This window comes from Eupeodes corollae, chromosome 3 (assembly GCF_945859685.1).
Source record: "Eupeodes corollae chromosome 3, idEupCoro1.1, whole genome shotgun sequence".
NCBI lineage: Eukaryota > Metazoa > Arthropoda > Insecta > Diptera > Syrphidae > Eupeodes > Eupeodes corollae.
In genome coordinates this window covers 99,706,859-99,733,936 of record NC_079149.1, presented here as the reverse complement: position 1 = coordinate 99,733,936, position 27,078 = coordinate 99,706,859, and the positions used below count along the sequence as shown (strand labels likewise).

The 27,078-nt window shown below is 31.4% G+C and overlaps 1 protein-coding gene across 2 annotated transcripts; it reads right to left on the bottom strand.

The window, feature by feature from the left end:
• Positions 1 to 1,690: 1,690 nt before the first annotated feature.
• LOC129951521 (villin-like protein quail) lies at positions 1,691 to 26,925 on the bottom strand. 2 transcript variants are annotated; one of them, XM_056063717.1, is made up of 8 exons: positions 26,462 to 26,925; positions 4,479 to 4,688; positions 4,214 to 4,416; positions 3,563 to 4,151; positions 3,199 to 3,504; positions 2,201 to 3,142; positions 1,943 to 2,128; positions 1,691 to 1,885 (listed from the first exon to the last, which is right to left on the bottom strand). In XM_056063717.1, the coding sequence occupies exons 1-8, from the start codon at positions 26,495 to 26,497 to the stop codon at positions 1,772 to 1,774; spliced, it is 2,586 nt and encodes an 861-aa protein (XP_055919692.1). In that variant the 5' UTR covers positions 26,498 to 26,925; the 3' UTR covers positions 1,691 to 1,771. The 2 variants fall into 2 exon arrangements, with proteins under 2 accessions (XP_055919692.1, XP_055919693.1); XM_056063718.1 differs by lacking the exon at positions 26,462 to 26,925 and adding an exon at positions 13,584 to 13,887.
• Positions 26,926 to 27,078: the final 153 nt, after the last annotated feature.

Genomic DNA, 27,078 nt, shown 5'->3' with positions numbered 1-27,078 from the left:
GAACATATAAAAAAGCGTCTTCGCTTAATCCAAAACTATAATGAAAGCAAGGGGAAATAAAGAATTTACTTTATTTATCAGAACAATTCTACATAATTTTCACACACCTACATTGTGTCAGGTAAATCCAATATATTTGATTTGTCTCGCAAAATTCGTCTTCTTAATTTTACTCTTGAATTATGCTTCCTTTTTTCACTTAAGATTGCCAATGTTATTGAATCCATCTTCAAAACAGCAAATATTTTATTTAAAGTTCAAAATAAAAATGGTTGATCCTTCATTTCTGACAATTCAAAGCAATTCCGAAGTTTTCGAAATCGATCGAATTGAAGAACATGCAACTTCATTTGACGTGAAATTGAAAAGTGATTTCAATTCACTTTCGATCAAAATTCTGTACATTTGCGTATATGTGCTCTAAGCGTCTCTAAACAAATATTAGGTCATGTTAAAAAAGGTCAATTTTTGTCTTAATATTTACCAAACGTCTCCAGAACTTTAAACTTATATTTTCGTTTCGAAAAGTATTTTTGCTAATAAGATTTTATCGAAAGGACGGGCATCAGAATAGTACAAGTCTAAACAGTGACAAATTGTAAAAATAAGCAAAGCAAACTAATAATTGAAACGGGCTTATTAATCGGAATTGGCAAATATAGGCCGGACCATTCCATCCACTGTTCTTGAAGATGAAGTCATAGGTATGTAAAATAGTTAAATTGTGGTCAATTTAAGACACTTCATATAACTGCCAAATAGCTAAAGCTGTCATTGTCGTACCCGATCTCCTCGCAGTGGTTTTTTATCTGACCAATTTCAAGGAAACATTAAGAAAGATAGCGTAAGAAATACCAACTATCATGAAGTAGTAATTCCAGATTACAGTTTAGAAGAATTCCGGTGCCATTTTCGAATAAGTCGAAGTTGTTTTTCTGTAATTTTGTTTTGTTTATAAAAGTATGCTATTAATTAGTTCTTTAAAGGATCTTATTAATCTCTTTGTGAGATTCTGGATTTGATGTGTTCCTTTTTGGCTCAATACATTAAGTGGCCATCAATAACCCAATGTCATGATATATCCCGGGTATGTGTATATTCCCGGAATGGTTGGTGCTATAGATGGGTATTTAATAATATTATTTCAAAGTCCAACTTTTTCTGCGTCAGAACTCGCAGTTCCTTTAATTCATTTAGCCCCTCGTGTGTGATTTCTAACTTTTCCTCTTCCAGTGCAACTAATTTTGAGCGAAGGGTTACTTGTTTGGAGGTAGAGGGAGTGCAATCCGAGGGAGCACACAGCGAAGACGAAGGTTCAGAGAGCCCACTGCAGGCGCGTCCCTGACATTTACTTCGTCTTCGTATTTTAGGCACATTTGCTCGAAGTAGGGCCAGGACATGCGCACCCGACCTGTGGAAGTTTTTGTTTTGTTATTGTCAAGGATGCGGTTATACCCTTTCTTTAAATTGCCCAGCTTCCTACAGTTTTAAGCCGAATACAAACGGCTAATTGGAGAAAGCACTCTTCATGACAAGAATTACTCTTCCCTTCTTCATTCTTGCTTTGGGACTACTGCCATTTAGTGAAGTTCCTCTTTTAACCTACAAGAGTCAGAGATCCCAACGCCTGTTCTTGTCTCAGGTGTCAAATTTTAGTTTCTTTAGTTGAGGAATTGTTAGGGTAGTATAATATTCTTTACAAAATATATTTCATTATATTTTTCAAAAATCATTTAAAATTATGTATGCACTTAATTTTGTTTAACTTAAATTAAAATAATTTAAATTTCTTCTTTAATTCTTGTTTTTTCCATGCTGGTAATACTTCGAACTCCAAAAATGGCATCCCAAATAGGCTTACAAAATCGTCATGTGTTAAATGAACCTATGAAAATAAAAAGCTTAGTAAAAATTGTCACTAACAATATTTTTTCATTTTTACCTCTCGTTTAAGAGGATTAACCTCTGTGGGTAACGTGACAGCTTCTTGTTGTAAAACTGACAAAGGATACTTGGGGTGCTGATCGAAATTACTATCGTTCTTAAATGATTGCTCAACAATCTTGAAACCGTTACTGTAGCCATTGCGAGTGATATCATGACGCATTTTTTCAAATGGTACATAGGTCTACATACATAGAAAAATAAAATAATTAAATACCAAACTTTTTTTGAACTCATCCCAAAACAATGTACTTACATCAAAAAACTTTCTGTCCCAAGAATCAAAGAATCCAGTGAATATATTCGGTTCATTGTGTTGCCTAACCAACGCTATCGCTGTTGTTGTCCTTCGAGGAGTTGTCGACGTTTCAAGAAACTCTTGAGCTATCGCCCCAAAGCCTTCTTCGTCATCTGGTAATGACAGCTTACCACACCAAACAAAGGCAATTGCCCCTGCATCTAAGATGTATGTGTTTTCTGGCAACAAATCGGATTGTCCGAATCCCAAAATTTCTTGTGTCAGCAATTTGCCACGATAATTGTACACCAAATGCAGGTGAACTTTAGTCTTGTCAATTGGAATGCCTATTGTTGCTTGTGGCAGCTCATATAATGACGAGGAACTTGTTGAATTTTCTGTTTGCCTTATTTGATTCGATACTGAGTCCCATAATTCCTTGGGCTCTTTACCCTCCATAACGAGATTACACTCATCGGCAAAAATCGATCCGATATTTTTGGCAACTTCTCGAGCATCACCCGTTGAACTTTGTCCACACCATACCCAAACCATATCCGAGCTGGATCTTATCACATAACAATCTTTTCCTGTTAGAGCATTTAGCGGTTGAATTTGCCAAGCTTTGGAAGTGAATGTGGAATCGCCTTGAACTTTGAAGAACTCCAGCTTCGAAAGGTTTTGATGGCTGCTATTGTTGTTGTTAATATTACCATTACCGTTTATCATATTTCCATTGCTAATGTTAGATTTCAGAATGACAAACTTCCCCGAAAAGATTTGCAAAAAATGTGGGGTTTCGTCACTTTCGTTCATCTTCACTACCATGGTCTTGTCACCGAGTTTATGAAATCGTTCCTTGCCGAATTTAGTACATTTTGATATTGCTTCCGGAGATGCTTCTTTGCCAATCCACATGTAGACAATATTATTGACGCCAAAATTCTGAGTTCCGCAAAACTGAAATCATTTGTGAGAAGTTTCAAAATGTACGACTTCTTTAAAGATAAACTTACTGCAACGGTATATTGGACAATGTAACAGCTGTCTGTTTGGAAAAATGCAGCTGATTTGCGAGTGAAGATTTCTTTAAGATAATCTTCCATAACTTGATAAACATGCTTCTCTCCAGTACCATCGTCAACGAGTTGATTTTCTGCAGCCATTTTAGGTCGTTGTGAAAGACTCATAGTGTCGAATTTCCCCAAAATGTGGGTTGTTTTAGTTTCCCTATCTACCCAACCTGGGAAGAGATGGGTAAACTCGATTGGTTCGTGTCCTTCGATGACACGAATCAGCAGAGTTGAGGACGGATACTTTTTCTGGAAATAAAAATCAATTTAGTGAACTGTCGGACTTGGTTACTCTTTGAGAACTAACCTTTTTAATAAATCCCCTACCATTCCTGATGGCTTCAATATTTTCGACATTGGGCACGTTCTTTCCGATCCACATCCAAACGCCCAATGAGAACCCATTCAAAATATAAACCGCCATCGAATCATTGAGATCACTTTGACTTGGAAGCGTTGAGGTTATCTGATCGATCCAATACTTTGTTCCCTTGTAACCGCATTTATACAACTTAAACGAACTACTGTATGGCTTGTCGATTTGATTACCCTGGTTGACAACCCGATCGCTCCGCGGCAATAATGTGTTCCATATTTGTGCGTGTTCGTCTTTCATCGATTGTTCATAACCATCGTCAATAATGATTAACTCACTGGCACAAGTCGAATTTTTGAATCTTGTTGCAATTGCCAGAGCTTCACGTCGATCGCCTACATTACTCGATCGGCCAATCCACATGAATGTCTCCTTGCCAGTATTTAAAATCATGATGTACTCACTGCCAAAATTATGCCAGTCAATCGAATCCATTTCGACACAGCTTAGAAATTGACGACCTCGGATTTGGAAAAGCCGACAGGTATCAGTTGAAGAAACCAAAGCTCCCGAATAAATTCTAAAATTCAACAAATTTAGACTTTTTTGTATTTATTTTACATAGAAAAGTTTAAAACTTACGTGATGCCTCGCCTAAAATACGACATAAATCGCTCACTCTCATTACCCTGAGATTCTCTATATTCAGTTGCTACATTCCCAAAATATGTATCCAATTCCATGACCTTGTGGGCGACGTTTGCTTTTTTTTGCTGAGTAACCTTTTCACCGAGCCAAAAATGAATGAATCTTTCAAGACCTGTAGCATTTTTGATTTCTCTTGACTAAAGAAAAGATCATTTGAGAAACTGTCAAAAAAAAGCATTAAAAGAAGTGTTTGACTTACAATTGTATCTTGATTGACATAAGTTCCAGCTGGACATGCTGCATATATGATGTAACAACAATCATCGTAGAAACTGCCAAAATTCTCTCTCGCAACAACTTCTAAACGATCTTCTTCTATTTTCCAAATATGAAAGCATATTGCATTACGGGAGAGTTTTCGAAACGATGCATCTACTCTGAGTTCGGAGATGGTATCAGGAGAAATTTCCTAGAAAAATAAAAACAATAAGAGTTAGTTTAATAGAGGTCTAAATACAAGTCGATTGTATTCTGCTTAAAATGATGAAGAACATGTCACCTTGATTCACACGACAATAAATCAGGAAAAAACACAGCAGACTTAGAAGAATTTAAAAATTAAAGTTACAAACTATTAAACTAAGTTTTCCATTGGTAGAATGGATCAATTAATTTTTGTCTTCGATTGGGAAAAATTGTTTTTGTCTGAAATGAGTTCTGTTCCTTTTTCCGCCAATAATTGGCAAATTTATTTTTCTAAGATTTGCGAGAATTTTCTCAGTAAAATTGACAGAAGAATTAACTCACTCTCTTTCTATTCTCTGAGTCTTGGCGGCCATAACCAGAACATTGCATGAGAAATTTGGTTTCTAATTGTACCTATATGACGTCATCACACCGTTCCTAAACCCATTGTTGAACTGTCAAATAGTTACGATTTGAAATAATTCATAACTCAGCTCGGGAGCTTAACTGTCAAAGTGGAGGATTAGTTTACAAACAGTTTTTGCTATTAGAAGTTTTAAAATATTTTTTTTTCTTTTTCAATTTTGACAATCTTTCCTAAACGATTCTAACGAATTCCAACAATTCTTAACATTGGCAGTTGAATACATTTTATTTGACATAACAACAATAGTTGACAATTGTTCAAAAAATAGAACACTAAGATCTTGGAAGAATAGACTAACAGGGTATTCCATGGTTAAAATAAATCAATTTATTTTTTATCTTGATCTAACACAACGTGTTAACTTGTTTTTGCATTGCATGCGGCAAAATAAATTGATTTTTTTTTGATTTACGATCAAATCTACAGATCTCGATTATTCAGTGCATTAACTACTCTCTGGAATAATATTAATACAATTAAAAAAAGCTACGAATAAAAATAAATTTTTGACGGAAATCTGAATTAACATATGATAAATACAGTTTTTTAACTGTCACTTTGACGAATTTGGTTTGAGATTACATACATTTATTTAAGGAATAGTTGTCCAATTTATATTTCTAAGGTCCGTATTCTCAGTAAAATTAAAAAAATGGTAATACAATCTTCTCACTTTTGCTGTCAAAAAATCCGAGAATAGAATTTTTATAATTCGGTTTTTCAAGAATTCTCCATCGCACAATTCATAGAGAAAGAAAAGAAATGCAAAGCTAATTTGATTGCAATGTCACTCTCCTGCTCTGTCAATCCATCTGTGAGACTTCTTAGTAATCTTAGAAACATAAACTGGCCAAATGGCGACCATTACGGCACAGATGCGAATATATTTACACCGCAGGTTATTAAATAGTTTTTCGAAAAACAGGTTTTAATTTGAAAAGACCGCTATTTGGGCAGCTGCCACTCTTGAATCAGTTTGACACCTGTCAAGTAAAATCTACGCTTTTAACAAAAATGACACGATACACTTCGAAAACGCATAGAATCTGTTAAGTGACAGTTCGGAACACTTAAGATATTATTCGGAAAATTTCATAAGAAAAGTGCTGCAACTTTAACCATAGTGACAATTTGAAAATAATAGTATTTTGCTATTTGACATTCATGTAGGACTGTCAAGGCTGATGGTGACATTAGTAGTAGTAGTGGTGGTAAGTTAATCAGCGACAATAAATAAAACATTTTATTTTCTTCTTATTTAGGAAATTATAAATAAAGAATGTTTTCTTTAGAAGAAGAAGAATTAAAATTAAAAAATTTCAGCAGAGATACCAAATTTTCGACCACTTCCTGCAGCAATTGGGGCTGTCTGTCAGCAATTCACTTCCAAAGTGTCAATCATCTCAGCCTTATTTTCATAAACACAAGCAACTTCACATAACGTCACAAAAATTTAGTCAAGCTATGTTCTTGGAGGACGTGTCTCAGGCCCACCACGAGAGAAAATTCGCTCACCAAAAGTTTCCTTTATAAATTGATTGATGTCAAACCAAACCGTGAATAAATCAACTGACATCTGTCAAAGAAACAAACTCGGAAAAAAGTATTGCGACATTGAAAACAAAACGTCTAAAAAACAACCGTTATTTAAGTATTTAAATTCTGTTAAGAATTAGTTTAAAAGAAGACAACTTAAAATCAACAAACATGCCACTGTGCTGCAATGTACGTAAGAAATAGTTGTTAGATTTATTGATGCAACTTTAATTAATTAGCTTATCTCTATCAATCTAATGTAAGCTTAGGAAGAACATATAATTCAACTCGAGTCAAAACACACCTTTCTTATCTTCAAACATTTTTCTTAATAAACATGCTCTGTTTTTCCAAAAGATGTCGCCCATATTATCTTAACAATATTTTATCTATCTGGCTATTCGAATTTATAAAATTAATCAAATACAATGTTGTGTAGTAATTTATTAATTTACTCTCAAACTACAACTATCCAAAAACAAAAACTGTCCAACGCTACGTTCAACTATTGGACATATCAAAGTTCTCTATAAGACCACATGTAGTATACCCGATGCGGAGGACGCGGTGGATTTATTAATTATGTGAAAAAGAGAGTAAATTAATGAAACTAAGCCTTCAACTTCCAGTCTTTAACAGCTTTTTGAAAAGTTGATGATTGATGTGTATTGTTTTTTGTGTTGTGTATATTGCACTGCACCTGTTTTCTGATGGAACGGGCATTTCATTTTTGTTATGAAAGGAATCTTTTCAATGGATGGTGTTGAATCAAATTCCAATACACGACTTTAAATAAAAATAAAGAAATAGATTGTTGAAATATTTGTATAAAACTATGTTTGTTCATAAGTAGGTGCATAGATGCATTCATTGAACATTTTTTTTTTGTTGCATCAGGTGATGCATGCAACATAGTTTTTGATATTCATGTTTTTTGTATAAAGGTCATGAGAAGGCAGAGTCATATACCATAGCAAGCTTCCTTCCTTACCATACTAGTGGCAGATGTTTGGCATTTACTTTGAATATAAAAATGTTCCATCTCCATGCATGCGATGAAGCTAGCTGTTGGTTGAACTTTCAATTGGATTTTTTTTAAAGATATTTTTTTGGATATTGATTTGAAAGGATTCAAAGGGAATCAGACTTTTACTTTAATTTTCGTTTGGTTTAAAAATAGGTTAAGAAATATTTAAACCTTTAAGTATAGGAGTAATAGAGTGCTGAGTGTTTTTGCTTAATAGTTTTGGTGGAAGCCGTCAAAAACATGATCAAAATAGGAAATCTTTAAAAATCATACATAATTGCTTAACACAATAAATTTAAGAGAGTGGAAAACTAACCTTTAAAAATTTACGAACAAAATGAACATGAAAAATGGACTCCACTTATAATTCAAACCATTTCAAATCTACTCCATATTTCCAAGAATCAATGAAAATCGATTTCCAACATTAAAACTACGTTGAATGACATTTTTACAATGCGGACTTTCAATTTCTTGGAAGCATATCGTATCCCATCTATCGTTAAATCTCTCGAATTACGCCTCGTAATCACACCAATGCAATTCCCATCTGTCACTTTGATGACATATGATTTCAATTTTGAAAATTTGTATTGAATCATTGCTCGTATTTTTTGGGAAATTTATATATTTAAACAAATTGCGAGCGTTAGGAAAATAGGGAAGGATTTGAAGGAGATACCGGCGCACATTGGTCTTAAATTTATGAATATCAAAATGCGAGGGAAAACAGAGTTGGTCAAAGCATTCCACATTCTCCATGTGCGCTTCAAAAAAGAATCTCTATACTTGACAGTACGTCCGTAAATAAGCTCAAGGGTAAACTGATGAGCATTCCTGGAAATGCGAGTATTACGGCTGAATTGTTTAAAGGGTAAAATGCACGCTGCCGTAGAGTGCAAACTGAAGAAAATATCGCAGCCGTATCGTCGCAATTGTTACTAAACAACGTGGAAAATTTTGCCGAAGGATTTAGGTGTGATGCCCTTCAAAATACAGCTGGTACAAGAGTTGAAGCCAAACGACCTACTACAAAGTAAAATTTTTGGTAAATGGGCTCTTGGAAAGTTAGACGAAGATCCACTTTTTTACCGAAAAATTGTGTATAGCGACGAAGCTCAATAAGCAGAATTGTCGATTTTGGAGTAAATATCATCCAGAAGCATTGCAAGAACTACCAATGCATCCAGAAAAAGTCGCAATTCGGTGCGGTTTACGGGCGGTGGCATCATTAGACCGTACTTCTTCAAGGATGATGTGAATCGTAACGTAACTGTGAATGGTGAGTGCTACCGTGAGATGATATCTAACTTGTTTTGCCCAAACATGACATGTGGTTTCAACAAGAAGGGGTGCCACATGACACACAGTACGCTCAACAATGGACTCATTGAGAGGAGAGTTCAGTGAACATTTTATTTCACATTCGAGAATCATTTATTCGTGATTTACCAGCCAACATTTTGGAAAAGAATGCCAAAATTGGACTAAGCGGATGGACCATGCGCAGTCAAGTTCAACATTTGCATGGAATAATCTTCAAACATTAAATTATATGGACCGTTCAAATAGATATTTCATGAATTTTTCTGAATAATTGTATGTGTTTTTTTTTACTTTTCTACAACTTTTAAAAAATTACCCTTTAGAATTTGCAGTTTAGCAAATCTATTTTAACCACTTAGAGGAAAACATTCGCTGCGTTATTGTCGATATATGGCCACAAATGCTGGTAAAAGTTGTTTTATTCTATTTCAAAGTTATGCATATACATATCTCGGAAAAAAAGCACATCGAATCCCAAAAAACACTAGCATTTTAGAAAAAAGATAAACAAAAATGTTCTAATCTTACCAATATAAACAAAAAACTTATAGATCTGAAAATTTGATCGTAGATCAATTTATTCTGCCAATGGAATACAATAAAGTGTAAATCAACTTTTTGACAGTTGTAAATGATGATCGAACCCAAGACCTCTCGCATGACAGCACTAACCATCATGCCACGGGTCGCAAGAACTTGCTCATATATAAAAAGAGTATATTTAAAAATATTTCATGTATTTTAAAATCTAAGAACGTATCTGCAAAAAAAGTTTGTTATCAAAAATATAAATGACATTTGAATTTCAAAACTACTATTTGAAATTCATTACGGCTTAAGTTTTCTTAGATTGACTTTTTTACATACAATTTTTCGATTTAAGTTTTAAAATATTTTTGGTATGCAGTTATTTAGAGCTTATTACTAACACGTTTAACATTTTAATTTCCTAACAAATAGCGACCAATTTTCAAGATATCGAATTTAAAAAAAAGGTTAATATTTGTTTTTAAATAAAAAAAAATCATTGCCATTTTTGACTATCTTCATTTTTAGTCATACAAAAATGTCTAACGCGAATCGCTTTAAAACCTTAACTTATAAGTTTAAAATCTACCTTTTGGTTTATCCTGTAGTTGGGAGGACAAACAGAAAGACAAACGGATAAAATTGGGGGACCCACTTTCTTCGACACCGTTATGTCATCTCTAACTTACATCTCGAGTTCGAATTTGTGTACTAATACAAAACTTGCCATATATGTAGTTTCTATAGCCGCTTGAAAAAAAAAGTTAACTTTTGGTTGACCCCAAATATCTGATGAACCAATAGCGACTTTAATTTTGAAAAAAAAACAATCAATAACCGGTTTTTGTTACAAAACAAAAAAAATTAACAAATATTTATGGCCTTGAATATTTTAAGAAATAAAAATGATTTTACCTCAAAAATAATTTTATGCAACCAAAAATAAAAGTTTCGACATCTGGTAAAACTTTAAAATTTCATGCAAAATTTTGTTGTCAATTTAAAATAATATTCTTAGAAAAATGCAATTGGTATTCGTTTGTATAAGAAGTTTTAGTTTCGACTAAACTCATTTTATCATTTAGTAATTGCTTTAGAAAAATTTAACTGACAACGTTTTTTTCCAAACAAACCTGAGAAGAAATGGATTTCGACTCAAAAATTGTGAGAACGAAGAATGATATTGATTAAAAATTCTTCATCTCACACAAAATATTGTTATTAATATTTTACTGAAGTTTTAGAAAAATCGACAGAAGGGCATGAATGAGAAGTTATTATTGTGGGTGACACCCTAGTCTTAATTTTAGAAAGGCGACAGCTGAAACTTTCTTTTGTTTTTAATTTGTGACAGAATTCCGAAAGACATTTCTACTTATTAACTTCCCATATAAAGTTATTGTAATGGGTCGGATTTGTCAAAATAAAAATGTTGACATTTCTGGACGTTTCAAAGGTCCCTAGACTCGAAATAAAAGATTTTTAGAAAGATGTATGTGCTTGGGTGTGTACCTATCTACTCGTACGTTCGTAAGTCCGTACGTTCACGACGTTTTTTCGTCGTCCATAGCTCAAGAACCAAGAGATATAGACATCAAATAAATTTGGTTATACAGATAATAAGGCAGAAAGATGCAGAAAGGGCTTAAAAGAAAATTGCGTGATTGTTTTTTTTACCATAACAGTTTAAAAAAAAGATGAATATTTCGGTTAACCCTAAATATCTTACGAAGCAAAAACACTAGAGACTTGAATTAAATTTTATATAATATATTGTAACGTAATATCAAATAAATATATTTTTTGAAAAAAATCCATTTAATGGTTTTTTTATAAATCAAAAAAACTGAAAAAAAAATTTGACACCTCCAACATTTTACGACTTAAATATGATTTCATCTCCAAAACAATTTTGTGCAACGAAGAATCTAATTTTAAGAAAAATCGAATTGACAGTTTTTTTTTATAAAAAAAAAATCTAAAAAAAAAATTACTCAAAGTTGGTAAAAATTGAATACCGATTCAAATATCTTTTCAAAAACTTGAAATTTACGCTTCAACCTTATTTTATCTTATAAGAAATATTGTTTTGAACATTCTGAAAAATGTTGAAAAAAATCGAATTGACAGGTTTCCTACAAAAAATTAAAAACCAAAAAAAATTAAAAAAAGTTGGTAAAAATTGATTTTCGACTTAAATATCTTTTCAAAACCTTGAGATATTTGCTTTAATTTACTTTTATCTTTCAAAAAATATTGTTGTCAACATTCAGTAAAATTTTTAAAAAAATCAAGTTGACAGTCTATTTAGAAAAAATTAAAAACCGAAAAAAAATTTACAAAAATTGGTAAAAAATATTTTCGACTCACATATCTTCTCAAACATTTGAGATAATGGCTTCTAACTAATTTTTACTTATAAGAAATATTGTTTTCAACATTCGGTACAATTTTGACACAAATCGAATTGACAATTGTTTTTAGAAAAAATAAAAACCTAAACCAAAAAATTAATAAAAGTTGGTAAATGTTGATTTTTGACTCAAATATCAACATTCAAATGTCAACATTTAGTAAAATTTTTAAAAAAATCGAATTGACAGTTTTCTTACAAAAAATAAAAACCTAACAAATATTAACAAAAGTTATTTAAAATTGATTTTTGGCTTAAATATCATTTCAAAACTTTGAGATATAAGATTTAAATTACTTTTATCTTTTAAAATATATTGTTGTCAACATTTAGTATAGTTTATAAGAACCAAAGAAATTACTACTAAAACTTGGTAAAAATTTACTTTTTTAAAAATTTTACTGTTTATTTCACAGAAAATATTGTTTACGATATTCAGTAGTTTTTTGTTTATAAAAATCCAACAGTCCGTTCTCCATAAAAATAATACGCAAATTTGTTGAAAATTGATGTTCGTTTCTTGATATCTCTAAAATGAATTGCATCCGATTTGTAAAAATTTAAGAAATGCTACTAAAATTGGTAAACATTTGTTTTCAACTTAAAATCCATAAAACTATATTTTTGAAATAAACTATATGAAAGGTATTGTTAATAGTTTTAAATTTTTCGACAATAATTCAACTGTCAACTTTTTTAACCCAGCACGATGACCTATAAACTTTTAAGCAAGAAAAATCGACAGACGGGATGGGAAGTTATCAGTGTGGGTGGCATCCCAACCTCTTTTTTTGTTAATTTAAAAAAAAAGCGACAGCTGGACCTTTCCTTTGTTTTTAATTGTTGACTAAATTCCGAAAGACATTTGTACTTATTTTATTATTATTTGCTCTTAAACACAAACATGTTTTAACGTCTGCTTTAGATTTAAATCGTACAATCTTTGACAGGTAGACATTTGTCAAAATATTCGATTTTGTAAATTGCATTGAATTCAATAGCTTTCAAAGTTAAACTAAAAAAGATGCATGTAGGTTGAAATGAGGATATAAATATTTTTATAAAATTCCGAAATGACATTCGAACAAATCATTTGATTCACCTACATTAATATGTCATTTAATTTTTATCGAGGTTAACCTTTGAATACAATTTTTTTATCAATATTATAAATTTCTAAAAGATTTTGACGTGAGCAGTTAACAGATTAAAGGAATTTGTGGAAAATCGTTACATAATTCGTAAGGAATTGGAAAGATAGAACATTTTAAGAATACAAAGTGCACAAGAAACTGATGGGGAAATTCACTGACTTAAATTTGTTTTTTACGTTGTTTTTAATTTTTAAAATCAAAATAAAAAGCAAAGCCCAAATTTTCTAGGAGCACCTGAGTAAATTATATAAACAAAATTCATTTCATTCTTCTCATTCACAAAATAAATACATACATATGTATGTATGTATGTACAAGTCACGATTTTCATAACAATTTGCACCTTTCAAAATCTTAAAACAATTATATAGCAACTGTTAAAATACATAAGTCACCCGCATTTTTATTTGTTATGCACAAATGTGTATAAGCCATTTAAAATATTTTAAACTGTTATTGTGATATGAAACAGTTTTGTTTTTATTTACCAATTCTTTTTGTGTTATTTCCAAAATTGGCATCTTTGTTGTTTAGGGAGCTTTTAGCGGTTCTCTGTCACTTTTATTAATTGTTTGTAGGAAAGACACAACCGGCAACGACGTTGTCACTATAATACCATCGGAGTTTCACAGTCTTGAAGCAATTTATTTTTTTTTGTATGTAAATATGAATTTTGTTTCCAAAAGCACTAAAATTTCATGATCAATTTGTATAATTTATTTTGTAAACTATTTGTTTTCTAAAATTTTCATTTCAAAGCCTGTTTTGTTTTTATACTACAAAACCGAATGACAGGCTTCGAATTACTACTTTTAAAGTGTCCTAAAAGAAGTGCACTTCTTTTTCTGATGTGAAATGTTTGCACAAGGGAAAGTCTTTAAAGTGAACTTCTTCAGTTTACAAATAGGAAAAAAAACACACAAATTTACAACTTTTATTACACGGGTAAAAGTAACATACGTAGTATAAGAAATTTATCCAAGACCGGGAATTCGTTTTTAAAATAGTTAAAGCAAACGATCTTCTCACGTGCACAAGATGCGCACAAATGATGTCTGAAAAAACTAAACCTCGTGTGCGCAGCGGTGGTGGCTCAAGCACCACAACGCGATGACTTGTCTGTCGATGGACGATGAGTGAAGATGAAGATAGACAAATGAAGAGCGGGTCGGCTCAGCACGGCTCTAGCTCAAGCTCTATTCTACTGCAAAATTTTCCTTTTACAGCACATTAACCAAACATAACCATCATCCAAAACCATTCATAAAAGAAAAGACAAAAAACAAACTAAGAATAATGGGGGGGGGGACAAGCTGTCGCTGCCGCTGCCGAGCCTTTCCGTGTAGAATAGGCTTATAAGCCGAAGAAGAAAAGCATAACAAAAAGTCTAACTAACTATTATAAAATCCGAAAAAAGAAAAAGGTAGCTGTATATAGTAAGTATCTTGATCTTCTATCCGGAGGAAGATGAAGATGAAGAGTATACCTTCTATATAATATCAATAAGTAAAATGGCAGAGGATTTTTCTTTTTCTTCTTCTTATTTTTTGTTTAATTGTCTTAATGGATTTTCTTTCAGGGGATATAATATGGACAACGGAAGAAAATAAGGAGAATTTAACCAGTAAATTATGAATGATTCTGGAAAAGGATCTGGATCTTGTTTATAACAGTTATAACAGTTTAAGACAATTTAGGATGTCATTGTATAAAAACAACTTATAAAAGGTTTTCTAATGTTTACCGGTGACAATTGTTTGTTAGTTCTTTAAGATGTACACTTGGGCGTATACGTACTTTTTTATTTTATTATTTTAAAGGGGTTATAAATACCCTTATAATGATTAAACACAGTGCGAGCAATTAGGAAAGGAGGATAGACTTAGAAAGGAGAAACCGATGCACATTGGTTTTTAATGCCTGCAATGTAATGAGTTGTAAATATTGAGTCAGGTAAAGCATTTCACATTCTTTTAGTGCGGCTAAAGAAAGAATGTCTCTCGGCTTGAGGGTAAATTGATGGGTATTCCTAGCAATACGGGTATTACGGTTGAATTGTTTAAGGGGCGGAATTCAACTGGCTATTTCGCTAGAGCATTGTTTATAAAATTAACGATAAAACAATGACAGCTATGAGACCTTGCGACGGTGTTCAAGAGAAGCAAATGTCTCGGTGAGAGAACGATCTCCTATCATTTTTAGAGCTCTTTTTTCATTTCCATCCAGAAGACTCAAGTACGTTATTGGGTCTACAGCTCAAATATGAGAGTTATATTCGAGTTCAGGACGAATGAAAGCTTTTTAAGTTATAGCCAGATCAGAAGGAGTAAATGGTTAATTTTATATTTAAAACAGGGTTTTTTAATAACAAGTTTCATTTTAATATTTGACAAAAACGAGTATTTTTACGAAAAATCAATGAATGTCTATTTCTTTCAAAGAAAGAGCGCTACAAACTAAAATAGAAATATTTATTAGCCAACTGAAGCCCAAAAGGTTGCAGTTGCAGCACTTCACACATTTGTGACTGCATGTCTCTGATAGCTTCACGAATTCTATCTTTAAGGTCTTGAATCGATTAAAAAACTTGACCTCACAGAAAATGTCTAAAGGTGTTAAATCACAAATTGGCTCTACGAGAAATATCATGCTGAGGAAACTTTTTAATAGCCTCAACTGGGAGAGAAATTCGCTTATTAACGTAGCCTCCGAGGTAAAAGTGTTCCTCATCGCTGAAGACGATTTTTCGATGTGAATTTGGATTTTTTGATGAATTTAAAAGGATACATTCAGGGAATATTCTATGTTGCTAGTTATAGACCGGGCTAGAATTCTTGTGTTAACTGACTTTTGAAAACCTTAAGGTTTGGGATTAAGCAAAAAACGTTGTTATTTCATTTGTGGAATGAGAACAGCAGCAATTTTGAGCAACACACACTAAATGTAACAGCTCAAACTCTTCCACCAGTTCCAATATATTGACGGCCGAGTTAGTCAATGACGACTACCAAAAAGACTACTTAAAAGTGTAGTAATAACAAAATTTTTGTCTACAAAAAAATACACCCAGGCAAGTCAAAAGTCCAACTTAAGCGATATTTTGTATTGTGAGAAAATATTATTTATTTTTTTCCAATTTTACAAGAAAGTCTTGTTGCACGGAATTGTGCTGAAAATAAATACATAAATCACCGAGTAATAAAGTTCAGCATTCAGTTGAAGGAAAAAATATGTTCAGCTGTTATTTTGGCATATGAAGACCAGACTTGACAGTTAGGAAGAACATTTTTGATTAAATGGCCAGTTATAGCTATCTATCATTGGTTTTCATAATTGAAAATTTTGTTTCGAGACTTAAAAGCGATTAAGAAAGTCAAATTTATTATGTTTGGTGCCAAAAATGCAGCTTAAGAGTTGTAGAATTTGCTTACTAAAAAACAGTCGTTATATACATAGCTTAGAACTTTCTTTTAGTCATTTTTTTAATTTTTTAATGAACAGCTGATTTATGATCTTACAACTGAGGACAACATTTTTTTACTGAGAGCTCTAAATAATCTTTTTATTTCCACCTGTCGATTTTAATCATCAACTTCTAACCTCAAATGCTTGATCCTAGTCAGAAAATATTTGCCTAATGACAAAAATTTCAATGACAGCTATAACCGACCTTCCAATGATTGATTTCAATGGTGAAAAGCAATGACAGCTATAACTGCCATCTAACTTTCCAGTCAACTTTCCACAAAATAATTCTTAATTGGAAGGCATTTTTTTTTTGACAGCTGACTAATCAGATATTAAAAACTTGTCTTACCCGTAAAGTCTCTTATGGCGGGCGTTTGAACCAGGCCAATGTCAACGCGATGAAGCGTTTTGGATTCTATTATTTTCTTTTATTAAGAACGTAATTTTTATTTGATAAAAGACAAAAAAAGACGGCTTCAAAAGTGACAGATGACACAAATTTCAATGGTTGCTTTCAATCTCGTGTTGGATAGGGTATCTTGGATAGGTGGATTATTAGATACCTTGTTGAACGAGTTGGATAGCTGTATTGAGAGCGCTGTCCAAAAATAAAAACAACTTTCAGCTGTTCACAAAAAGCAGAGAAACATTTAAGATTCGAAGTCAAAATTGTTGTAAGATACAACATTTAATGGATTCGTCGGACGATGATGAATTGATAGGTGCGTAATGATTTAATAAATAAGAGATATCCTCAACCTGTGATCTATATTAAATTTCCTCTTAGCTCAATTGGATTTCAATAATTTACTTCTTAAATTCGGAGGCAAATAGCTTCTTCAGATCATCCTTAAATACAACTTCAACTAACATTTTGTATCTTTTTGTTTACCAACAAATTCAAAAAGCTGAAATCAATTTTAAAGTTTCTTGAAATTCAACCATGCGTTGAATCAGCTATACTGTCAGATACTTATATACCCCAGAAATTCTTGGATACCTTTGGATTCCTTTTTTGACATCTCAGCTGTTTGTGATCAGCTGTTATTTTACACGTAAGACACTAACAAAAAGTCATCCGGATACCCTATCTGTCTGAATTGAACGCAGCCAATGACGAACTTCCAATGATTGGTTTTAATGGTAAAAATCAATGACAGCTATAACTGCCAACTAACTTTCCACAAAATGATCCTTAATTGGAAGGTAATTTTTTTGACAGCTGGCTAATCATATATTAAAAACTTGTTGTACCTTGCGATAAAGCGTTTAATGGTCTATTATTTTCTTTTACTAACTACGTAGTTTTTATTTGAAAAATAACAAAAGTGGTCGTTTCAGAATTAAAGCTCTTTATAGGAAAATTCTTTAAATAAAAGCTTAGAACAATTCAATTTTTATTAATCTGAACAGTATTTTTTTAACACTTAAGCTGGTTTTGTTCGAAATTTTTTGTTAATTTTCGAAAATAAAATAAAAAAGGATTTTTCCTTCGTAAAGCCCTAAATTTTCATTAACTCCGACCTGTCAGTTGTCACAACTTTATATTTTTCTGCGTTGGAACACCCTACTATTTAAAAATTTGGTTTTGCCAAACTGTGAAATACCCTTTATGAACCCTTATAGAGGATAATACAAATCTGTAATAGATCTTCCATTTGTTTTGATTTGCTTAAATTCTAAAACCTAAACTGAAATATTAGGACATTTTTACAACATTTGCTTACAACAGAATCTACAGAGACTTGTTTTGTAAAGAAAATAATGTTGACCTATTTTTTCTAAATTGTATTTTGTAATATTTTTGTGAACAACTTTTCCTATAGAATAGAAACACTATTTATAAATTTTCCCACTCTCGCTGGCTTTGTGATAAAATAAAATACATTCATCATTATTGTTAATTGTTTCCACCGCAGTTCTTGAGTACAATGGCTTCTTCTTCGAAGTTTTATCGTATAGATCAAACATCAAGATCAAGACTTTTTTTTATACGTTTGCCTATTTGAGCCGGTTATTGTTAAACAGTGCTGGATTTAGGTTATGAAGTTTTCCATGGGTAAATTTAGGTTCCCGTCAAAAATTGATTTCTTTTTGTGGCGCATGGAATACGATTGGAAGTGTTAACGAGTACGATAGAGCTGTCAAATTTAAAAATACAAGTTTTTTAATAATTGTATTAGTTTTTGTGCATATTTGATCTTAAATCAAAAATAAATCAATTTATTTTGCCTAATGGAATACAAAACAAAAAATTTGTGCTTTGAAAGATCTAGATCAAAAATAAATTGATTTATTTTACTCATTATGTTTGTTTGATAACCCATAGCCCAAAAAAAATGTGTCTTCTTATCAAAACAACAACTGTCATTGTGACAACAATCGAAATGAAAATTGGACAATTGTATAGATTTTGGACAAAGATCGGTTTCTTGTCAACAAAAAAATGGAAAGGTCTTTGTAATCCCCTGATGTCATTCCCAAAGAGTGTCAATGCAAAATCAGCTGTCAAAATAGTTTTGACAGCTAAGCTTCTTGAGAATATTTGATATGATTTATGCAACTGTAAGCAAAATTAATGTAGGTTGTTCGCCAGTGTTAAAACTTTGTATGTGGTTTTTAAGAACAAATAAGATTCGGTGCTCCTTGTTCACATAGGGCTCTGTATTTCTTAGTCCGGCTATGTGTTTCAATTTTTCCTTCCATCATTTTAAGTGTTCTTTAGTCTAAGAGAGGTGTGTGCCAGTTTGACGGGGCGTCAGTTATGACGAATACTTATATTACTCATTTGCCGGAAGGTAACTGTTGGACGGTTAGTCGGCAGATTGATCTACATTTTTAATTAGAGTGTATTTAAAAGAAACATTCACCATAACCATAAAGCGATGTGTATTGTTTGATTTTTCTTTTACTTTTAAAATAAATAAAACCAAAGATTGTGGTTTATTTTATTTTCTTTTCTTTTAATTTATTTTTAAATGCATTTGCATAAATACTTTGCAATGACAATGGCCTGTCATCCTCTTCACCAAAAATAGATCATGAAACAAATTGATATTCAAGTATGGAGATATCTTCTTACATTGAAAAGATTGTGAGGTATTGTAAGCAGATTTGTTTAGGTTGCCGTTGTGGGATTAGAAATTATGTTTCCTGTGGAAATTTGAATTTCCCTTTGAATTTTAAATTTATAGTTTTTCCTAAGCCACATCACGCAAATCCAATTGAAGATTACATTTTTTTTGTAGATTGTAGGTTTTGAGATTTTTGTTTTACGAGTAAGTTCTTTTTCGTGTCTAACCTCATTCTCACGTTTGGCTTGTTACTGTCAGTATATGTTATGTTAATCTAGCATTGCATGCACTTAAAATGAAATTAAGAGGTCAATTGAGTTGTACGCCTCGTTGGAACGAAAAAGATTGAATGGTGTTGGGTCATGAACTCATGACATGACTATAAAAAAACAACAACACCTAAATTAACACGCGTTTTATTTTCTCCAAGTGTTTAAGTTTTATGAGGCACCTAATTAGAAAATAAAAAAACAATCGTTTTCTATGTCTGAAATAAGTGAAGAGAAGAAAACGGAAAAGAATTATTATATCACCGCTTAAAAAGAAGTATAGGTAGGTAGGTTAGGTACCTACAGAGGTGTAATATAGCAAGAGGAAGGTTAACGTTAGACTTGTTGAACTCATTTGTACACAACGCAACAGGTGTCAAAAGTACATTTAGATCTATTATATAATTATTTTTTCTGTTAAGAATTTAGGTGTGTTCATAAAAGTAATCTTGCTTTCTACATTATCTAGATCACTTTCAATAAAAAGGTGGCACAATAATCCGTAAAGAACTAGAGCCTTGTGACTTACAACTTTAACCTATTCCTGTGTGCGAGTCATTTTAGGAATGGAAGGGACCTACACGTTTTATGCCGAATCCGAAAGGCAAATTTGAGGAGATGTCAAATCCTCTGCAGAGGAAGTACCTGTGAAAAAGCAGGAATTGATTCCAAGACCTCTAGCATGACATGAAAAATGACAAAAAACACAGCTTCAAAAGTGACAGATGCCCAAAAAGACATCATTTCAGAACCTCTAGCATGACAGTTCTACGTACTAACGATCACGCCACGAGTACTACATTTTCAATATTCTTAAAATTATCACGAAGGGTTTTTTAAAAGTATAGAAATGGAAATAAACGAAGTAGATTTTTTTAAATTGACATAAAATTTACATTATTCGAAACATAATGTTCGAAGTGGTGGGGATGTAGTCTAATCTTAATGTCCAATTTTCGGTTACTTTTCATTTGTGGCCTTAAATCGGCAATAATGCCGAGAATAAAGTCCTTGATCAGTTTTCATTTGTTGAACAAAGAATTTTACAGTAAAATGTTTTATTTTGAATATTCCGCTATTTGGGCAATTGTCACTTTTGAAGCTGTAATTTTTGACAAGCAGAACTACGTAATTACTAATATGTGGCGATAAATTTTATTAAACTTAAACTTAAACTTAAACTTAAACTTAAACTTAAACTTAAACTTAAACTTAAACTTAAACTTAAACTTAAACTTAAACTTAAACTTAAACTTAAACTTAAACTTAAACTTAAACTTAAACTTAAACTTAAACTTAAACTTAAACTTAAACTTAAACTTAAACTTAAACTTAAACTTAAACTTAAACTTAAACTTAAACTTAAACTTAAACTTAAACTTAAACTTAAACTTAAACTTAAACTTAAACTTAAACTTAAACTTAAACTTAAACTTAAACTTAAACTTAAACTTAAACTTAAACTTAAACTTAAACTTAAACTTAAACTTAAACTTAAACTTAAACTTAAACTTAAACTTAAACTTAAACTTAAACTTAAACTTAAACTTAAACTTAAACTTAAACTTAAACTTAAACTTAAACTTAAACTTAAACTTAAACTTAAACTTACTAAAAATACTAAGTAACTTTTAGCTAAGGATGAGGTTGGAAAAAGAAACAATTCTGGGCACGATGTGCATACATTTTAATAATTTAAATTGACATCCGTCAAAAGAGGTGCAATGGGTGAAGAGATAAAAGAGGTAAATATTTTTCAAAGATTATGACTGTTCATAGACCCAGAAAGCAGACGTCAGATATTTGTTTGTGTTCTTTTATAGTCTTAAGATTAATTAATTTTAGGCGACCTTAAAATAGGAGGAAGAATCAGGGAATCATTCCAAGGTAAGCCTCGAAAGCCACCGTTTTTAAACACTTTCAATACTTGAAGGAACGGACAAAAAAAGATGTAGAGAGATCAGGTAACTTAAGGGTTAAGGAAAGTTTTAATAAACCGAACGCTGAGTTGGATTCTAATATCATATTATCCATATAAGAGCCCAAGGTAGCGAATAACCTCAATAGAGTTGGTTATGGATAAGGTATTGACGGGTTGACGTTCTTACTTGCTTTCGAAAAAAAGTAATAGACTGAAACTGTCGAGGATCAGTTGAACAAGGTAAGATTCATTCATCAATCTTTAGTGATGGTCATATCTTAAGTGGTCAGGATAAAATGGAGAGGCCTAAGTGGCTACCTTGTGGAACGCCAGAGGTAGTAAGAAAAGGGTAGAAGAAAAAGCATCTGAAGCGAACATTATGTACGCAGCTTTTTATTTGAGAAGAAATCCATTGCAACAAAATCGGTTCAAAGTCAAGAGTAGAAAATTTATAAAATATAATAAAGTATTTTGGGAATATGGGACAGTTTGGTAATTGAGCCATAGCTAATACTGAACTGAACTGGGCAACAAATGAGGTTTTTCATACATGTGGATTATATAAAGTAGTTTCGTTACAATAGGTAAGAAAGTTGGGATAACCACAGGATTTTCTTTTGTAGTTAACTAACTGATAAAAGCACTTACGACAATTTTTAAGATTTGATTGATAATCGATTGAGTATTGTTGATATATGTTGTTATTGACCTCAGTAAAATGAAGATTTATACTCATTTAATTTCTTAAAATTCCCTCTACAAATATTAAATATTTTGCGAAAAAAAAGAGTTTCTAGGCTGTCAAAACAATCGCAATTTCCCAAGAAACGTTTCCTAGCCTTATTATTCGTCAAAAATATGATCAATGATCACAACTGTCCACCGATATCATGTGATTTAACACTTTTAAACTTTTTTGTAGGGGTCAAGTAAAAGTTAAAGTTTATGCCAATACTCCACAACTATTTAAGACATTAAGAATGGAATGTTAGGATTGTCGAGGACATAAAGCAAAATGAAACCTCTTATTGGAAAACTCTTTATTTTCTAGCACACAACGTTTAGTACTCCTTAAGTTGTTCTGATATAAACATCTATAGCTTCCTGAGACTTGAATATGAATTAGAGATCATAATTTAATCGTCTGGTAATAGTCTAAATTATAGGTACAAAAAGGATGGCTTACCTTTTGTCTCCCTGGTTTTGGACGATTTTTTCTGAAATTCATACCAAATCCTCGCTTACCAGTTGAAAAACAAAATAAATTAAAAAACATAGTAAGTAAGTTAAAGCAATCAGACTGACTTTATAACACAGAATCACTTATAAATATTTCTCTTACCTAAAAACTTAAAGTTTGCCAATAATTGTAAATATTAAAAAAAAAATATTAACTAATACAGCTTAAACCTAAGTCGTATTTAAATCGATTTTTAATTTCCAAATTTTGTTTTTTCTTTTTTTTGTTTGTTTTTATGATCGTATAAGCGGATATATGTATTTGTGGTTAGTAATATTTTACATTGCACAATGCACATAAACATTTATCCATTATATATATACGTAACGTACATATGTATTGTTCACAAAAATCACAAGACTTACTAAAAAATTGGTCAAAAAGGTCAAACGATGATTGTTCATGTTTTGCATTTAATTTGACAAAATAAATTGATTTGTTTTTAATTTGAAACCAAATTTGTTTAATCACATTTTTGGCAGATTAACCACGCCAAGTCATCTGTCTGTGGGTCAAGTGATACACAACCTTTTCTTGCGGTTATAAGACAGACATAATGTATAAAATAAAAAATTGAATATTAATAACCACATTTTTTTATTGTGTTCCATTTGCCGCACAAAATTAATTCAATACGAATTACAATTTAAGAGATATCTTAATGGAGCATTGGTGCAAGGTCATTTAATTCGTGGTTTAAGATTGGTAGTGTTGGAATTTGACACCTGTCAAACTAAACTGTCATTAAAATTGTCATAATTTATTACATAGTTGTCAAATCCACAGACTACATTTAAATTCAGTAAAATTGGATTGGAAGGGTTACATTATTATTTTGAAAACAGAAAGTGTAAAGTTCAACTTTCAGTTTTATGAAAAAACATGATCAGCTTTCATTTGACATAAGTATTTTTCTTAATTGACTTTGCAGTCAGCTTTTCAAAAAAATGTTGACAGCTGTCTGTTCAAATATTGAAAAATTTCTCTTATGACGTTTGAACCTGACTAATGTCAAGCTTTTTTAACTTCCCATAGAAAGTTATTGTAATTTCTCGACGTTTAAAGGTCAATTGAATCGAAATACAAGGTTTTTAGAAAGATGTCTGTGCGTTCGTACGGTCGCGACGTTTTTTTCGTCGTTCGAAGCTCAAGAACCAGAAGAGATATCGACTTCGAATAAATTTTGTTATACAGATAATAATGCAGAAGGATGCAGAAAGGGTTGTCAAAAACATGGTTTTTTTTTACCATAGTAGTTTAAAAAAAGGTGAACATTTTGGTTAACCCTAAATATCTTACGAACCAAAAACGCTAGAATTGAATTGTATATATTAAAATTTTTTAATTATTCAATGGTGATACCAAACAAGTGTATTGTTTGAAAAAAATGCAATCAACGGTTTTTTTATAAATCAAAAAAACTGAACATAAAATTTGTCACCACGAAAATTTTACGAATACAAAATGATTTTATTTCCAAAATGATTTTATTCAACGAAAAGTAAAGTTTTTAACATCTGGTTAAATTTTAAGAAATATCGAATTGACAGTTTTTTTGGAAGAAATGAAAGCCTAAAAAAAAACAATACTAAAACTTGATAAAAATTTACTTTCGACTCAAATAGCTTTTAAAAAAATAAAAACGTTATCTTCAAACTTTTTTATTTCATAGAAAATATTGTTTTCGTTGTTCAGTAGTTTTTTTTTATAAAAATCCAACAGTCTATTTTTTCATAACAAAATAAAATCTACAAGAAATAGTACGCAAATTTGGTAAAAATTGATGTTCTGTTCTTGATATCTCTCAAACTAATTTCATTCATCCAATTTGTAAAATATTAAGAAATGCTACTTAAATTGGTGTTCGACTTAAAATCTATTTAACAAAACTAGATTTTAAAACTAAACCATTTTTTTGTATGGAAAATATTGTAGGTAATTTTAAAAGTTTTAAAAATTAATCCAACTTACAACTTTTTTAACCCAACCCTACAAACTTTTAAGTAAAAGAAATCTACAGATGGGGTGGGAAGTTATCAGTGTGGGTTGCATCCCAGGCTCTTTTTAATTTTTCAATTTGACAAAGAACTCTTTTAAAAAAATATCTAATGGAGTTGTCCAGGAAATAAGCAAATCACCAAGTAATAAAGTTCAACTTTCAGTTTTATGAAAAAACATGATCAGCTCTCATTATGACATAAGTATTTTTCTTAGTTTACTTTGTAGTCAACTTTTCAAAAAATGTTTCTTAATTCGAAGGCAATTTTTTTGACAGCTGGCTATCAAATATAAGTAACTTTCTCTTATGACTTTTGAAGCCGACTAATGTCAAGCTTTTTTAAGATTTTTAGTTCTTACTCGTCAAATTACAAAAGATGACGGCTTAAAAAGTGACAGGTTATCAAAAACTAGGATATTCACAATTAAACTTCTCAATTTTATTTTGTTTAAATAAAAGTATGGTCCAATTGAATTTTTATCAATCTGGACAGTATTTTTTGAACTCAAATATAAGCTGTTAAAGATAAAGAAAAATCCCGAACTGTCAGCTGTCACAACAATATATTTTTTTTCGTTGGAAGACTCTACATTAAGAAGTCAGTATTAAAATTTTGAGTAAACTGTAGGACACCCTTTGATTTTGTAATTTTTGTGGAAAATAAATAAAAAAAATTTAAAAAAAACACTACTACAATTGATAAAAATTGGGTTTTGACTAAAAATTCCAAGAACAAAAACTGAATATTGAAATCAATCTTATTTTATTATATGCAAAATACGTTGCTAACTTTTAGTTTATTTGTTTTAGAAAAATTCAATTTACAACTTTATTTTACAAAACTTTGACTAATAAGAAATGGTTTTTGCCTGAAGTATTATAAGGACAAAGAAAGATATGACTTCAAATATTGTATCACAAACAAATTATTGTTATTAATAATTCTTAAGAGTTTTAGAAAAATCAACAGACGGGCCCGGATCGCCTATCAGTGTGGGTCCCATCCTCTTTTTTGAGATTTACTTTGTAAATCGAAAAATGAAAGACTTTTACTAACACTGTCGATGTAGTAGCCATCAGAAGGGTCAACCCCTAGTTCTTAGAACGCAGAACTATTACGCCTAGATTAAAATCTCAGTTTCCACCTGAAAACGAAAGAATCCGTTTTCTCACGAACTTTGCCTACTCCATCAAGAGTTTAATTTTAACTTGTCATGAAAATGGCTTTCCACATTACCCTTTCTTTCGAAATACAAATGAATCAGACTCTCTCCTTTCCAACCCTAATATACACACTCAAGAATGCTGAAGTCACAAAGCATGGTTCTTCACGGACTGTTGCGCCTTCCGCCACCGAATTTATTTATTCAATAATTTATTCAAACACCATCTCACCTGTTGAATAAAATTCCACTTAATCATATCTCTCATTAGGTATTGTTGGTGTATAGCTTTGACTTAATTTCTCACAGTTTAAATAAATTATTTATTTAAAACTTAATCAACTTCTTGAACTTATGTTTACATTAATTTCATATCTTCACTAATTAACTGTTATATGGAATTGCCATCACACACTTGGAATATTCATAACTACCGCCAAAACTCGTCTAAAATAAACATTCGCAAATAATTCTCTTTCAAAAAAGGTTAACCACACTTTATTAAATTATGGTGGTGATGTTGATCGACGCGAATTCAAAAATATACAAAGTAACATAATGTTTTTTTCCGTCTCATTATTTTTACAAAAATCTTGTTTCTTTTTGGGAAAGATTAGAAAAATCACCACTTATTTAGGTTTATACAACTTTACGAGCTAAGGATTGAAACAGAGTTGAAAGTGCGCGCTCTAGAAATGTTAAAATTTATGTGTAAGCTACTTTAGAACCACGAGACAAGGGAACCTTCCTCGATGGCTATTTTGAACATTTTGCTACGCATATAGACTCTGTCACAATACCATGCAGCAGAAATGCACCTAACATCTGAACTTTAATTTGAATAAATTA